The sequence below is a fragment of the Perissodus microlepis genome, chromosome 1 (assembly GCF_051167445.1).
Source record: "Perissodus microlepis isolate ML-2025 ecotype Zambia chromosome 1, ASM5116744v1, whole genome shotgun sequence".
Classification (NCBI taxonomy): Eukaryota; Metazoa; Chordata; class Actinopteri; order Cichliformes; family Cichlidae; genus Perissodus; species Perissodus microlepis.
Genome location: NC_140461.1, coordinates 10,579,411 through 10,595,090, shown reverse-complemented (window position 1 = coordinate 10,595,090; position 15,680 = coordinate 10,579,411). Strand labels below are relative to the sequence as shown.

The following is a 15,680-nucleotide window of genomic DNA, read 5'->3' as shown; positions in this document are numbered from 1 at the left end:
GAGGGTAGTTTAGCAGTTGATATGCCTGCCATAATGACACTCACCTTATTTCTTTGACCTTGTGCACACCTCACAGGTACTTCAAAGTACATACATTACCAGAGTGAAAAAGTGACAGAGCACAAAAAGCTTTAGTAAGCAATAGTTAAATAAACAAATGAACACAGGATAATTGTTATTGTAAAATGGAATTTCAGATTTAGTATTAATATTTTTTCCACATAAAACTTTTTGTTGCACAGATGTTGCATTTTAGAACAAGAGCACTCAGAGAGCACAACTCCCTCCGAAGGGCAAGGACTTTAATAAAGGCTGTATAGTTAGCCTGTTATGGCATCATTGTGATGCCTTAGGACATAATATTTAAAAAAATAAAATATGTGTTCTCCTCATGCTGTTTCATACAGTCCCGATCAAAAGTTTAAGACCACTTGAAAAATGGCCCAAAAAAATCATATTTTGCGTGTTTGGATCTTAACAAGGTTCCAAGTAGAGCTTCAACATGCAACAAGAAGAAATGGCAGTGAGACAAAACATTTTTTTAAACATGCAATTTATTGAAAACAGCGCTTAAACTGAAACAGGCTGAAACATGCAAAATATGATGTTTTGCCATTTTTCAAGTGGTCTTAAAATTTTGATGATATATAACCTGGTATGGTTTCCGGAAAAAAAGTTTCAAGGTCAACTTTGACCTCGGGCTCTAACAATGAAGGTCAAGGTCAAATGCTTAGCCAACCTAGGCACTCATGTCCCCCAAGGCCTAGTATATTATTGTTAAGTTTTAAGGGAATCCATTAAAAAAATGTTTTAAGTTTTTATAAATTTTCACATTTGGTGTGACCTTGACCTTGACCTGATTTTCATCACAGTTAACTCAGCTCGAGCTGTTATCGGTATCTACCGTCACACAAAATTTGAAAATGATATCTTGAAAACTATGGACACTAGAATGCTAACAAACTGAAAAACAAAAACGAATCAATTACACACCCCCTCTGAGAGGGATACCTCCAGGTTTATTGTCTTTTTTTCTTTTTTCTTTTTTGCAGTGTTTATTTTGTATCAAGTATGTCACCAAAATATTGTTCACCAAAATATTATGACACAATGGTTGTTTTACGATTTCCCCTTTTTACCTATGGAATCACACTACAAGCTAATCTAATGTTTATCCTTTTCGTTCATACCTGTTATTATGCTAGCTTCTTCTTTTAGAAAGGGTTGTTGGAATAATCTTTCTTCTCTTACTTTTCACTCTTGTTTTCTGTGTGTCTGTCTTTGTGTGTGCATGGACATGCGCTCTTAAAGGCAAGAAAAACTCCATCCTGCAGCACAAGGTGCAACACGACCTCAGCTCTGGTGTACTCAACTACCAGGAGAATGAGATCATCCAGCAGATTGTGCAGCATGACAGGGACATGGCCCACTGTGCCCACCTCATGCAGAACGCTCCACCACAGACACCGCCCTCACCTACCCCTGTCATCTGGGCCCCACTCATCCAAGCACCTCTCCAGGCAGCAGCTGCTACCACCTCTGTAGCCATAGCCCTGACACACCACCCCCACCTCCCACCAACGCTCTTCAGACCTCCAGTTTCTGTCCTCGGTTCCCTGAAGGACCCTCCTAGCCGACTTAAAAAGTTTCACACATTTGTTCCTTCATCCACATCACCTGGCTCTGCTGGGGACTCTCCTTCTAGCACACCTTCTAAGCTGCAAACTGGGATAGACATGCCATTGCTGGCGTCTTTCCGGGCCCAGCAAATTACATCAGGTTCAGGGGCAACTAGTTCAAGCCAGCATGCTTCAGGTAGCGGAATACAACGTGGACCTTGCGGGTCTGGGCCTGGGTCCAGTGGAGGAGGAACCTCCGTGTTCCCGTTTGGTCAGTTTTCATCTTCTGGTTCACCTTCATCTAGTACGGCCCAGCTGCACCCTCAACCACAAAATCAAAAATCCTTCCGCTCTGGTACACCACCTCTCTCAAACCTCTTTCACCAAGGATCTATAGGTGGAAGCACAGGGTCAGGACTAAGTGGAAGTTTAGCTGGAGCTTGTGGTGGTGCTACAGGGTGGTCTTTAGGTGGAGCAGTTGGAGGTTTTGTGGAAGGGGCCACTGGTGGGGACACTTCCTGGGCGGGAGAGGACTATACAACTGGGTTGTTAGAAGTGACTTCTGGTGGGCACTCTGGGTTGGGAGGAGCTAATGGTGGATCAATAGGAGGGATCTCAGGGGAAACCAAGGTAGGAGTATCTGAGGGAGCAGTGGAAACTGTTTGTAGCAGGTTATCAGGTGGATTGGTGGTACCCAATACATGTGGGCCCATAACTGATACGGCAAAGAGATCAATTGGGGGGACTTCCAGAGGATCACTGGTAATAGCTTCCGGGGGGTCAGTCAGTGGAACTTCTGGAGAATCACTGGCAGTGACTACCACTGGAGGATCACTGGGACGGGCTTCTGATGGATCAGTGGGACTGGTTTATGGTGGAGCCTCAGGGGGAACATTTGGAGGATTTTCTTGTGATTCAACACAAGGAAATTCTGGGGGATCAATGGGGAGGACTTCTGGTGGATCAACAACTAGCCATTTAGGAGGAGGTTCAATTGGGACAGTAGGAGGAGTGACTGGAGGACATATAGGCAGAGCAGTAAGTGGCACAATTGGAAGCCATATAGCAGGATCTACAGCTTGTTCTCTTGGAGGAATTACTTCTGGGCTTATTAGTTCCTCTCGCTGTCAGAGCCCTATATCTAATAATTCTCTATCTGGTCAGCTTCCCCAAAACCAACCACCTGCCAAGCCTCCTCAGGTGGCTCCTCTGCAGCAGTTTGCTGGAGGAGGCAGGACTACCAGTGGATTAAACCTTTTCCAGTCCCCTCCACAAGGTTCCCCATCCTCTGGTAGAGGACAGCACAGTCAGCAGCCTGCTGAGGGCTCCCCATCTTCCCTCAGCCATTCTAGCCTGGCAGGCCTCCAGTCTGGCTGCTTACCTCACCAGATGTCACTGGAAAGGTCTGCATTGGCTTCTCTGGCCCAGTATGGTTCAGCAAACGCCTCACCCTGCCTTACTCCAGTCGCACCCAGTCCCACTGTTCAAAGCCCTGTGGCAGGCAGGACTTTCCACTACAGTGACCCTTCTAGTGTCACAGGATCCCACAGTTCTTTGCTCATGCCTCAAACTTGTTTTCCTTCACAGCTTCCAAGCCAGCCACAAAGTACAGGAAGAGATTCCCCTCTGGGACGTTTTTCTGAGGACCTAAAGCTTTTATCTAGCTCCCATTCATCCCTGCCCCAGGAGGTGGCCCAGGTCTTAAGCCACCAAACTCCTTGCTCTTCAATAGAAACTGGGTATTACCCTTCTCCATTTTCCTCTCCTACTCTTGTACCCAAACCCTGTAGCTCAGTGCCAGGGCACATGACTCCTCCAATCCAGATGTCTCCGGGGCACCCTCACCAGACTTATTCCTCCGGGGCCTCACCAGCCTTGTCTTTACGGAGGGACTCTGCTGCCTTTTCATCTGATCTAGAACCTCAGTCTGTCCGCTCTAAACTCCCTTCAAATTTGTGAGGATTGATCACACCCTCCTGTGCTCCTTTGAACTAAAACACAAATGATCTCCATTTGTGGCATTCTTTTCTGTCTTCAGACTATTTTTCACTTTAATTTTACCAAGATTTTACATTTACTGTGATTTAAAAGACACTTCATAGGGCAACTCAGAGCTCTATAGTACACTTTGTTTGATTTATGCTTTTTCCTTTTATTATTCATTGATACTGTGTATATAGATAGAGTTATATTTAAATGATAAGTTAATCAAGGGACTAGGAGGGTGTGAAAATGATCTCCATTTAAAAGACAGTCATTTTATTTATTTCTATAACTATGCCAAATTCATGTTGTGATGTTTAGGTGATTCAATGGACTACCCAATAATACTCGTTTTCTGCAGGAACCTATGCACTAACACCTGCATGTATCAATGTTTTTGTCTTTCTTTCTTTTTTTGCGTGTGTGTGTTTAAAAATTATCTACATTTTTAGCGAAAAAACATGCTTTGAGACAGACTGACTCTTGTATTATCTCATTTAGGATCACATATTGTTGATCCTTAAATGTATCTATTAGATTGTACTTATTTATTCTCTGTATAATCTTTTCAAAACCTTGAGGGATGGAGAAGAGATTTTAGGAAACCAAAAAGACTTTTCCTGTGGGATAATACTTCACCTCTTCTTGACCCATTATCCTTGTTTTATACCACTTTCTCAAATTACTACTGTATTTGAAGCAGGGGTACAGGGGTTCAGCGAGCTCCCCTCCATCTAAATATCGAGACGTAACAGTATGTGAGTGACTGGCTTTCTGCAGAGTCCTCAATCATGTCCTAACAAGCTCACTTTGTCTTCCAAGCTCATGTTGCTAATGTGTGTAGAAAGCATGTGAAAGCATATTTTTTTTCCCCTGACTGTGAGCAACTGTTAATGTGTGAGTGTTAGTGCTAATATGTGTGAATCAGTGGAACAGTCAGATGCAAAGCAAAACTTTTTCCTAGAATGATCATCAGAGCCTTTTTACACAAAAACTAGGACTTCCATTAGCGTGTATGATGCACTGTGTAGCACGCAAAAAAATTAAAGTAAAAAATAGCCAGATGTTTAATATCCCACAAACTAGACTTTCATGTAGGAAAAACAGTATATTCAGTACACAATCTGAAGTATTTGAAAAATGCTGGAAACTAGAATACACCTTGATATTTAATTACTTCTATTTTAGTTGAAGACTAAGACATTTTTGAAAGCTAGTGCTGAGTTGGAGATGAAGTTGAATGTAAGTAAGTACTTTTGCTATTGTAGATTAACTGAAGGCACAATGCTCCAGGGGGTTAAGAGACTGTTCCACCACTGAAAAGGTCATGGATTCAATATCTTTGACAGATGTTTCCAGCAGCAGCAGCAGCAGCAGCCATTTCTACTGCCAAAGTGTCCTTTACCAAGACACAGAATAAGTACTCGCTAAATTGTTTGTGAGGTTATTGGATGTGTTACTCAGTTAAGTTCTCTAAAACAGATTACTCCTCTGCAGGTGTTCCTTAAAGTTTTGATGCACAACTACATTGCCAAAGTAAACCTGAGAAAAATTGTACAATTGCAATATAATCTCCAATACATAGATTAATTAACAAGTAAAAATAAGAGCGATTTTGACACACACACACACACACACACACACACACATATATATATATATATATATAGAGAGAGAGAGAGAGAGAGAGAGTCATGTGAAAACGAGTACACTCCATGATTTAATAGCTTGTGGAATCAGCAGCTTTTATCAGCAACTTCAACTAATCATTTTCCACATGAATTTATTGGTCTCTCACTTCGTTATAGAGGAAATTTGGCCCACTCCTCTTTGCAATGTTGCTACAGTTCATTAAGGTTTGTGAGCATTCATCCTAAGATCTTAAGACACAGCATTTCAACCAGGTTGAGGTATGAATTTTGACCACACTATTGCAACACCTTGATTCTTTTGTTTTTCGGTCATTCTGTTGTAGATTTGCTGCTGTGTTTGAGATTATTGTCCTGTTACATGACCCAGTTTTAGCCAAGTTTTAGCTGTTGGACAGATGGTTTCACATTTGACTCTAAAATACTTTGGTCCACAGAGGAGTTCATAGTCAATTCAATAACTGCAAGGTGCCCAGGTCTGCTGTAGGTAGCAAAACAAATGCAAGTCACCCCTCCACTACTATGCTTGACAGTTGGTATGACATGTTTGAGCTGATATGCTGTGTTTGGTTTTCACCAAACGTGGTGCTGTGCATTATAGGTAAACATCTCCACTGTGGTGTTTTTGTTCTTCAAGGACATTGTTCCAGAAGTCTTACGTTTTGTGTTGCCATGTTCTTTGTAGAGAGAAGAGCTTTCTCCTGGCAACCCTTCCAATTGTACTGTCATAAACATTGACATTTGACATGCTAACTGAGGCCTGTAGAGTCTGAGCTGCAGCTCTTGTTTTATTTTTGTATTTTTTGTCAGCTTCTCTGAACGTTCCAAGGCCTGTCCTTGGGGTGAATTTAATAGGACATCCATTCCTGCGAAGACTGTAGCATTGTGTTAACACACACCTGAATGAAGACCAGGAAACTGCTAAAACTTGTGCTGTTGTAAAGGTGGTCATACTTATATGATGCATTAATCAAATACATTTGATTAACAGGACCTGGCTCTTAGTGCATCAAATAGGATCAAAAGTCTGCTTATGTACGTTTGCAATTATTTATTCAACAAATGTGTCAGTTGATGTAATAGTCTTGTGGAAAAAGTAAGTACAATTCTAAAGCCATTTTGCACTTTTTTAAAGTAATTTTAAGCATAAATAACATAAAATTCTATTAATTTCAAGATGTTTGATGTTTTTCTTCTATGTGCTTCCTATTTCACTCCCCATTCCATAACTACCCCTTTTTCTTTATTTGAACCATTCCTTGGTGCATCTACTAGTGTGTATACTACTAGTGTGAAACTTCAGACAGCCTTTCATTGTCTTTAGGCACTCTTCAATATAATGCAGAATTCATAGTGGGATGAATGACTGTAAAATCTGCAGTCAGGCAGCAAATTCCCTCTAAACACACAATTTGGTGATTCATTCACTGACAATACTGATATAAGTTTTTTTGCTCCTGAAAACTTGATTCCGATCTGTGTCAAACATGCTTATTAATATTATTACAAAAAGAATAATATTTGATTTCTCTTTTCCTGAGCACATTGTTCCAAAAGGCCTGGTCTTTGCATATACACTAATCAGACAATAACATTGTGACATACTGACAGGTGAAGTGCATTAGTGGGTGGGCTATATTAGGGAGCAAATGAAAATGTTGTCCTCAAAGTTCAGAAGCAGGAAAAAGTCAGCAAGCATAAGGATTTGACAAAAGACAAATTATGGTAAATGGGAAATAAATATTTTTTTTTGTATACAGTGTTTATACTCCAGCTGAGCTTTATACAACATGTCTCATTCCCCCATTCACACACAAGCACTTTACAAGCATGATGATCGATGTATCAGAGAGCAACTTGGGTTTCGTATCTTACTTAGTGGCTTCCGGTCGAGCAGACACCAGCAGATAACAAAGCTAACTGCAGATCCTTTGATGAGATCTGCATCAAATGATCTTCTGATTGGCTGAATTCTCTGGGGAACAATTAATGGACAAATTAGTAGTCATTTAAAGTATATTATTACTTATAAGTAATTTAGCTTACAGTGGAATTATTTATTTCAGATTGTTTTGGAAATATTTTTACAATATTTCTTAGAGCTCTTAGAGAGCTTTTCAGATATTGATTCAACAACACTACACGCATGGAAAGTAAATGAACACCGGATCTTATGTCACAGGTTTAACTGAGACAATTTCAACCTGTCACTTCCTAAAGAGTTTGTAATTATCAGAGTATCTGGAACACCTGATTCCCATTTCACGGATTTGAAGGGTACATAAGTGATGTACTTACTTTTTTCAAATTTTTTGATTTATTATTCTTATTTTTCTTTGTTTATTTTATTTAAATGAAATGGCTGAGAAAATGGCAATTAAATGCCTCAGTTTTATTTTATTTATTAGAATTATTATTAGGCAGTGTCTCAAAAAGCAACAGTTTTTTGCTTGTTGAAAACTTTTTTAAAAAGTATAATGGGATATTGTTACTTTGATCATCTATAATAAATAACGTTTAGATAATTCAGATTTTTTTTACTAGTGTTCAGTCAATAAGCACGTATCAGAGTCTGTTTGAATAAAAGTATGCTTTCAAAATCAGTTGGCACTAAACGCAGCCTTCAAGTGGTTAAAAACTATATACACAGCAGAGTAAGGTATCATGAAACTTTCAAAGGTGAGGATCAGTGATATGTTTCTACATGTTTGTCTGTAGCTCATCACAAAGGCAGACCCAGGTTCCACCGAGACAGCTGAGTCCTTAACTAAGTCACAGCAGTCAGCCACTGCAGTCTAATTTAACAAGACATGTCTGTAATCCCTTGACCCTCAAATACTATCCAGGAGTCACGCACATACAAAGCTACCATGCCCTCCCCTCATTACAGTCATGTAAAGTTATACTGATAATGTATAGCAGTACACATGGCATGACACGCAGTTGCACAAATGCACATTTACTGACATGCTCATGTCATTAGATCGTATTCTCATTTTCCAAAAAAATTAACTATTTTGGATTTCCAATTTAAAAAAAAATACATTTCATGTTGTTGAAAATGTTGAGCAAATTTTATGACCAACCTGCCCAGCCACAGCAGTTTTAACCACTTTTATAATTAGGAATTAAGCACATTTCTTTTTGTGTTTGACTCACAATATTAGAACAAGTTATTGTTATTATTATTTTATTATTTTGCAAGTATGCTGTTATAAGCATTCACTGAGTGTGTATGTGTTTCACTTATCTATAACCTTTTAAGAATTATGGGAAACACTATGACTAATGAATATTTTTCCATCATCAGCCCAAAGGGACTTTGGGGCTAGTAAATGTGGAATATAATCGAGTGATATTGTGTTAGATAGAGACAGACTGGGGAGGGGCATCACAGAGAACGTAGCGTTAATCATTACAGCAATGTATTTAAACCAATATAATGAATTTTTTTAATGTTTAAAAAGAGTCTTCTTGCTCTAGACAGACAGACTGGGTTACTAATGGTTATAGCAGTGCTTTGTTCACCTCTCCCACATCTAACACCTTTTTTTCATTAGCAGTAAACAGCTATCTGAATGGCTCTAAAACATTTATATTGGCTTCATGGCTCATGGGGTAAAGGAAACAGAGCTCTGGAACAAAATCACAATAATAAAGACACAGAAATGTTTCACATCGGGGATATTGATTGTCTGATTGTGTAGGCATTTAAAACCACAATTGTTCTGTACCTGTTTCCATCATAAAGTCAGACAGGCTACTGTGCCTCCAACATCAGGAAAAAGTTCCCCATTTTTTCTCACAATATGACCTTATTAAGGTATAGAGTTGGAGGATAGTTTGAAGCCTGCCTGAGAGACAAAGGTGTAGATGTGAGGCGGCATTGATGTACTGCAGGAATGACATAGTTGGACACTTAGCCACAGGGAAGACAAGTAGTCCGACAGGCACCCCATGTGGTACTCATGTTGATGGGTTACTTGTGGCATATTGCCCCCACTTTGTGATTGTAGAGCGCTAGTGGATGTTTTTCAGCATTGATTAGGAGAAAATGAGAGAAAGTTTTGAGCGGTGTGAGTGAGTGAACATGCAAGACAGGGTGCCCCTCAGTTACAAGGCAGAGTTGATAGCCAGAGGTGCTGTCAGACATGTGGGACATGGGTCCTAGATTGTATGGAGAGGTAAACACTGTGGAGGGACTGACAAATTGACTAACTCAGTCTGTTCCATTATCACAGATAACTGGTTAAAGAAGAGTCTGGGTTTGTTTTTAACTGAGTCTTTTAAAGTTGGTTTGAAAACTGCTGATTACTGTGAAGTAAAAGAAAATTAGCTATTATGTAATGTAAATGACAAGGAGGTTCATTATCCTTATGGTCACAAAATATGTTTAGCGTATATTCATCTAATCCTTCATTCAGACTAAAGATATGAAAATAGCCAAAACTGGAGTAACAAGATTTTCACCTGACAGCGATGTTTATTCTTCAAGGGGATTTTCTGTTTCCATCCTGCTAGACTTTTTGCTGCATCTGTAGCATAGTGTAGTATAGAGGCAGTGTTTTTTTTTCTTAGAGGAATCATCTGGGAATTAGATTAGAAGGCTTTGAAACTTTGTGTCGTTTGAGGCGAATAAAGAAAAACAACGGTGACTCACTCGCTCATGCAGAGACCTATTTTCATTATGTCTCCCTGTGTCACCCATCCAAACATGGGAAGAAAATGGCTGTTTGAGAGCAATAGAGAAAACAGCAATGAAGGGGCAGCTGAAGCGTCACAACATCTGCCATCTTTCTGTACAAACTCTTGGAGCTAGTTTTTTCAGAAATCTGTATAGAGGAAACAGTACAAAAGCGCCTAACGTGTCTGTTTTCATGCTGAATAACTTAATCAAATCTAGGTCAGGGATACCTGGTCTTTATAGGGAGGGTTTCATGAAAAATGTTTTTCTGTAGCATAATGTACAAATGCACAATGCACAAAAATAGTTTCATAGGAGAAGAGTGGAATTGCATCAGATTTAACCACTAGCTAATTTCCATCTACACTATTTGGGCAGGTCAACACAATAATAAATATAAAATAGCACAAACATGTTTAATACTTTATTGACACAAAAATGTTCATAGCTTTTGGCCTGCTTATTTACAGTAGATGTGCTGTGAAGTGGCCAGCAGATTTGTAAGTTGCGCCTCTCTTACCTCCAGCTTTGGTGGAGTTCCACACGGCATCTCTGTACCATTTACAATTCATATTTGCTTCTGTTCAGCAGCAACCTCAGATTCTGTTTGGTGGATTTCCAATTCCGCTGGTTAATCTTAGCCTCCTTCTCCCTTTGTGTTGCCCATGAATATGGGTTGGTGAATAAGCAATGCACACTAATGAAATCATTTGCTGTGATTGAGGATTAGATGTAGCAGCAGCAGAATTGAACCTGCAATTTCCCGAGGTAAAGAAAGGAACTATGTTTTTTTTTTCCAAGGCCCTCGTTATTCATTCATGACTGCAGATTCCTTCTACCTTTCCATAAATGCTCATCATATTTCACACACCAGCACCAGAATCAGGTGTTTGAAAGGACAGGGTAGCACGGAGTCATTTGATATGATAGCAAGATGGCTATATATGATGTTATATATATATATATAAAGTTGTTTATTGTAGCATCTAATAAAACTGACCTCATTTGCTGCTTCTCTAGTGAGAAGAAACAAAGGAACTATAAGGTTATTCTGACCGCAAAGCAGGCTGTTAGACAGTATAACCTGTACATGAACCATTTTAGGAACAGCAGGGTGCATATAGGTTAACACACCTACAGATTACCTGAAAGATCCTGTAGGGTAATGCCGCAGTACAGCGACCTGGCAGGAGACCACCTTTGTAGCTGTCGGTACAAAAACACTCTTTCAGGCAGTTTTAAAAGTGATTCATCTGCAAAATATGACTTGTTTCTGTAATGCAACAATATACAAATTAGAAGCTTAGATTTGGAAAATATGTGTCGCATATGTTTCTCTGTTAGTTGCAGCTCATCAGAAAATCCTGTGTTGAAGCCAAAGGTGAGCCTGCTCCTCCCTGGATTAATGTGGGCAAAACAGAAAAGGGTACATTTATATTCTATTTGGAGAGACGAGGGTTTAGATTAAAAAAAAAAAAAGAAAAGAAAAGAAAAGAAAAATCTGCCTCTTAAAGCTGTCTTTCATTTGTGGAAGTACTATAACTCCATTTAATCTAATGTTGGCATCATGACGTTGACAAGTTAGTTATACAGCTATTTCCATAGGACCTATTTATATTTCTGTATTTATTTTAGACTACTTAATAAGTAATGTCAACTCCATGCCAGAATATGATAAGCAATGTTCACCAAATTGTGTGTTTGTACAGAGTTCATAACCTGTCCATGATTTTTAAGGAATTTTGCATTGTATAAGCTCTACACTTTGGTACAGCGCAGGAGTGGGACATTTTCGTTACACGACACTGCAGACGAAGTCTTTCTATCTGAAGGCTCAACCTTTTTGTTTCACGAAGGCAGTGACTGACTCAACACTTCTTATGAGGACTAACAACCTTTTGAGGAGGACAGTATTTTGATCGCTTTGCTATTGATCAACGGATATCTTTTTTGTTCTGCATTTAACATGGGAACTATGAAAAAAAGCAATAAGGGAACTGGGAACTGTAAATGTATGGTGTGAAAGGTAGCTACGGGACACTGCGCTGACCCACACAGCAAGCACACGTACAGTAGCCGTGGCTTGCAGATTGTGTGGCGGTGAAAGGAGTGAACTGTTGATAAGCACATATACTGGATGAAATAAAACGGTATAGAATAAAATATAAGGAACACCTGCTTTGAGTGTTTTTTTTTCTCTCTGTATATCTCTTTTTGTGTATTACATGCAGCATGCTCCCAATTGTAATTCGCAAAATCCCTTAGCAGCTATTTTTTCCCTCCTTCTTGTGAGATGTGTCAATAAGCAAAAGCCTTTCACACACACACACACTTTCACTCGGATGCACACAAAGAACGGTCAAGAGACAGGTGAAGCTCCTCAGAATCCTGAAAATGTTGGCAGACTGTAAAAAGGAGGGCAGTCGGCGTCTGCCCCTGTGAGCTCTCAGCCATCTGCTTCATTAGAATTCCCCCTTGAGGTAACCTTCCCTTCTAGAAGAGGAACTCATCGAAAGTGAAGGGCTTTGTTTTAGAGTGTCTATTGTAATTACACATTATTCTCCTCTTCTGATGCCTGCCTGGTGAGAGGAAAGAGCTGGCTTATGGTTGCCTGCTTGGCATCCAATGGAGACAAAAACGCACACTTTTGCGGGGTGTAAATGCCGCATAGCTGCCGTTGCCACGTGAGCCCGCTGTATGCTATCGCTGTGTGATTTTGTGCAATGGCCCAAATCAGTGAGGGCATAGTGGCATCTAAGCGGCTGAGGTGGCTGTCACTCTGCTATCATGGAGGGAAGAGACAACGCTAATGCCTTCCTCTGCAGTATCTGGGATAATCTGCTCTAGTTCTCCTTGGGTCAAACTCAACAGTAATTAATCCTACCATTACCCTGCAAGCCTGAGGGTTAAAGCAATGTATACAAATCTGTCTTGAGTTCTTTTCCTCTTTTGCCAGATAGCCCTTTTCAAATTGACATTGGTGCTGAAATAGAGAGAACACATATCTTGATTTTTACATAAATTAAAACAATTTAATAGTGGCATGTGTGAAAGACATGGGGAATAGGGTCGATATCAGATGGTCATAAGGATGAAACTTGAGCGCCCTGAACATCTAGAGTCTGTGCAACCACATATAATCTAAAACTCACTTTCTATATCACAAGAACTGTGTTATCATTTAAAGATCCATTTTTAAAGTTTTTCCAAACCCAACAAACTTGTTTGTTTGTTTCTGAGAAGGAGAACATTTTTACTTTCAATATCTTCTCACGCTCATGCTCTACTGCGGCATTATGCTCAAGCATGCTGGCTTGGGACTATAGCTTTTGGCAGCCCAGGACTCACAGCACTCAAAAACACACACAGTAACTACAGCATATCCGTATTAGTGCTTTTCCCCCCGCTAAAACCCTACCGTCAAAGCCTTTTGACATCTGCCAGTTTGTTCGCAAATACTGTCCAAATGCCAACTTTGCAATGCTCCAGCTTTTGATGCGCATGGCTGAAAGTTTTCTTTTTGTGTCAGTGCTGATGTGTGTACTCATGCACGTGCGTGACTCTGTGTATCTGTGTGTGTGTGTGTGCTTGTTTATGCCTCGTGGGATTAGGTTCATGAAAGCATACGCATGGATAACATCAGAAGGATGGCCACAGGTTGCCAACCTGATGTCCTCTCTCAACCTCTTGCTCTGCCAATTATGCCCCCACCACCACAATCACAACCCCTGACCCCCATCACCCAACTTAAAAAAAAACCCAGTCTGCTGCTTACTCCTTCATTATGCTCCTACAATATCATTATGGTCAGAAATTGGATATATGTGCCCTACTTAAAGGTGGAGAAAAGTGTTGAGCAAAGTCTGCGTGTGTTTGTATTAAAAATAAAAAGGTGATAATATGATCTCTCTATGTCAGCTATTGCTTTTCATCATCAGAAGAAGACATGTGAAACTTAATTAGCACAACGGTGAATGTGGAGATGAATTATTGACTCACAGACTTTGATAACTTTCTATCCAAACGATGGAAAAAAGTAAACTGCATTTCTAAATTAGCTGCAAGAAAGCTCGTTAGGTAACAATAGCTTTAAAATATATTAATTCTTCAGTATTAAGACTCTATTAGGGTATTAGCTACTTTTAAGTAAAGATATACTTTTAGTTTTCACTTTGTAACAATGGTATTCTTGTATTGTGTTAAACACAATTTTACTTTTTCCTAGCTTTTAATGTTGCATGCATAAATTACACTGGAATATGTAAAATAATATTCACGTGCTTTTAACATTTTCCAGGTCATCTGATGAGTGTTAATCGAAACTGAGAGAGTTGGACTTTGGTGTGATGATGTGCTGCCTTGAGCCATGTCAACACAAGAACCATTAGCTCAAGTTGTCACCCTGCCATCTGCTAACCGTCTGTCCTAAATGTCTGTTTCTAAGCACAGCCAATCCCCTCTCTAGACACTCTCAGAGTTAGCTGCCTATTTCTGACTACGAGGGCTTAAGTCCATCTTGCAATGCTCATAAATTGTTTAAATACTGTTTATTGAATCAGTCCTTGAGATTGAATTGCAGAGATTAATTCCAAAATGTGGTATCTCCTATTTCCAAAATATGACCCCTACCCCGCTTAACTGATTGCTCGCATGACAGTAAAATATTTTAGTAGATATTTTTGGCTTTCAATTTAAAGGAGAGGGATGCTTAGCAGTGGTTTTTGAAATGTGGAACAATAAGCTGATATTTCAACTCGACATCACACACAGGATTTAACAAAGAAACCAGAGAAATCTGGCTATATTAGCATGCAATGTTGTTCAGTGGATGACTCTTGCATATTTTATAAATCCCCTGTCTATTCTAAAAATAACGGTTTAAAAAGAAACCCAGAGGAACTCATTTGAAAGAGCGGAAAATACTATTTCCTTATATTTATCATTTATAATCCTCCATGACTGGTGATCTCTGCAACACTATCCTCCTCCACCTCCTCCTCATCCGTCTCCTTATACCCCAGTGAGACTTGATGGGGGTGGGGGACTCCCTTCCTCACGTCCCTCTTCCTCCCCTTGGCTATGTAGACGAACCATCCCTTGCTTTGTCATTGCTCACTTTTCATAGGGCAAAGGTAAACTGTAAAAAGCAGAAAGCCCAACCCCCAAGCCTGCAAACCACTGTTCCCTGTTTATCATATTAGCCTGTGCCCTTGAGCATTTCGCTGCCAGGTTCAGGCTTTGAACTAAGGAGAGAGAAAAAAGACCACAGTAACTATACCATTGGCTATGTGTTTAAATTGAAACTGTAAATGGCCAGGTACTAAACCATCTTCAGGCTTCAGAATAGAACATCTCGACTCTTGCATGCTTTGGTAGGTTTGTGTTCTGCAATGGCTCCCATTCCACCCTTGAGAGAAATCTTAAAAACGTGGCCCTTATGTATGCGTATAGATTTTATTTTCTTGTTACTATGGAAACCAAAATGTCGTCTGATAAATTTTAGCAGAACAACATATTGTGTCTCAAAGTCATCTTGATGTGAGACTCAAGTAGAACAGTTGGGGAAGCCAGGATCAAATTATCCACCATATGTATTTAGAAAGGCTTAATTACACCAGTTCATGACTTGCCATTGTTCAGAATAATTAAGATAGTTTGAAGTGTCATTACTTACAGCCATAATTATAATTTTGCAGAAGAGCCAGTTTGTCAAATCACTCCTTGAGAGGAACACAGAAGAGGAGC

General features: G+C 39.8%; 1 protein-coding gene across 1 annotated transcript in view; it reads left to right on the top strand.

Annotated features, from left to right (window-relative positions):
* hcn4 (hyperpolarization activated cyclic nucleotide-gated potassium channel 4) overlaps nt 1-12,112 on the top strand; it is a 76,412-nt gene extending 64,300 nt beyond the window's left edge. The window contains exon 8 of the mRNA XM_084929728.1: nt 1,312-12,112. Within this exon, the coding sequence (XP_084785854.1) occupies nt 1,312-3,578 (2,267 nt within the window). The 3' untranslated portion in view covers nt 3,579-12,112. The remainder of the gene's footprint in view (nt 1-1,311) is intronic.
* The last annotated feature ends 3,568 nt before the right edge of the window (nt 12,113-15,680 follow it).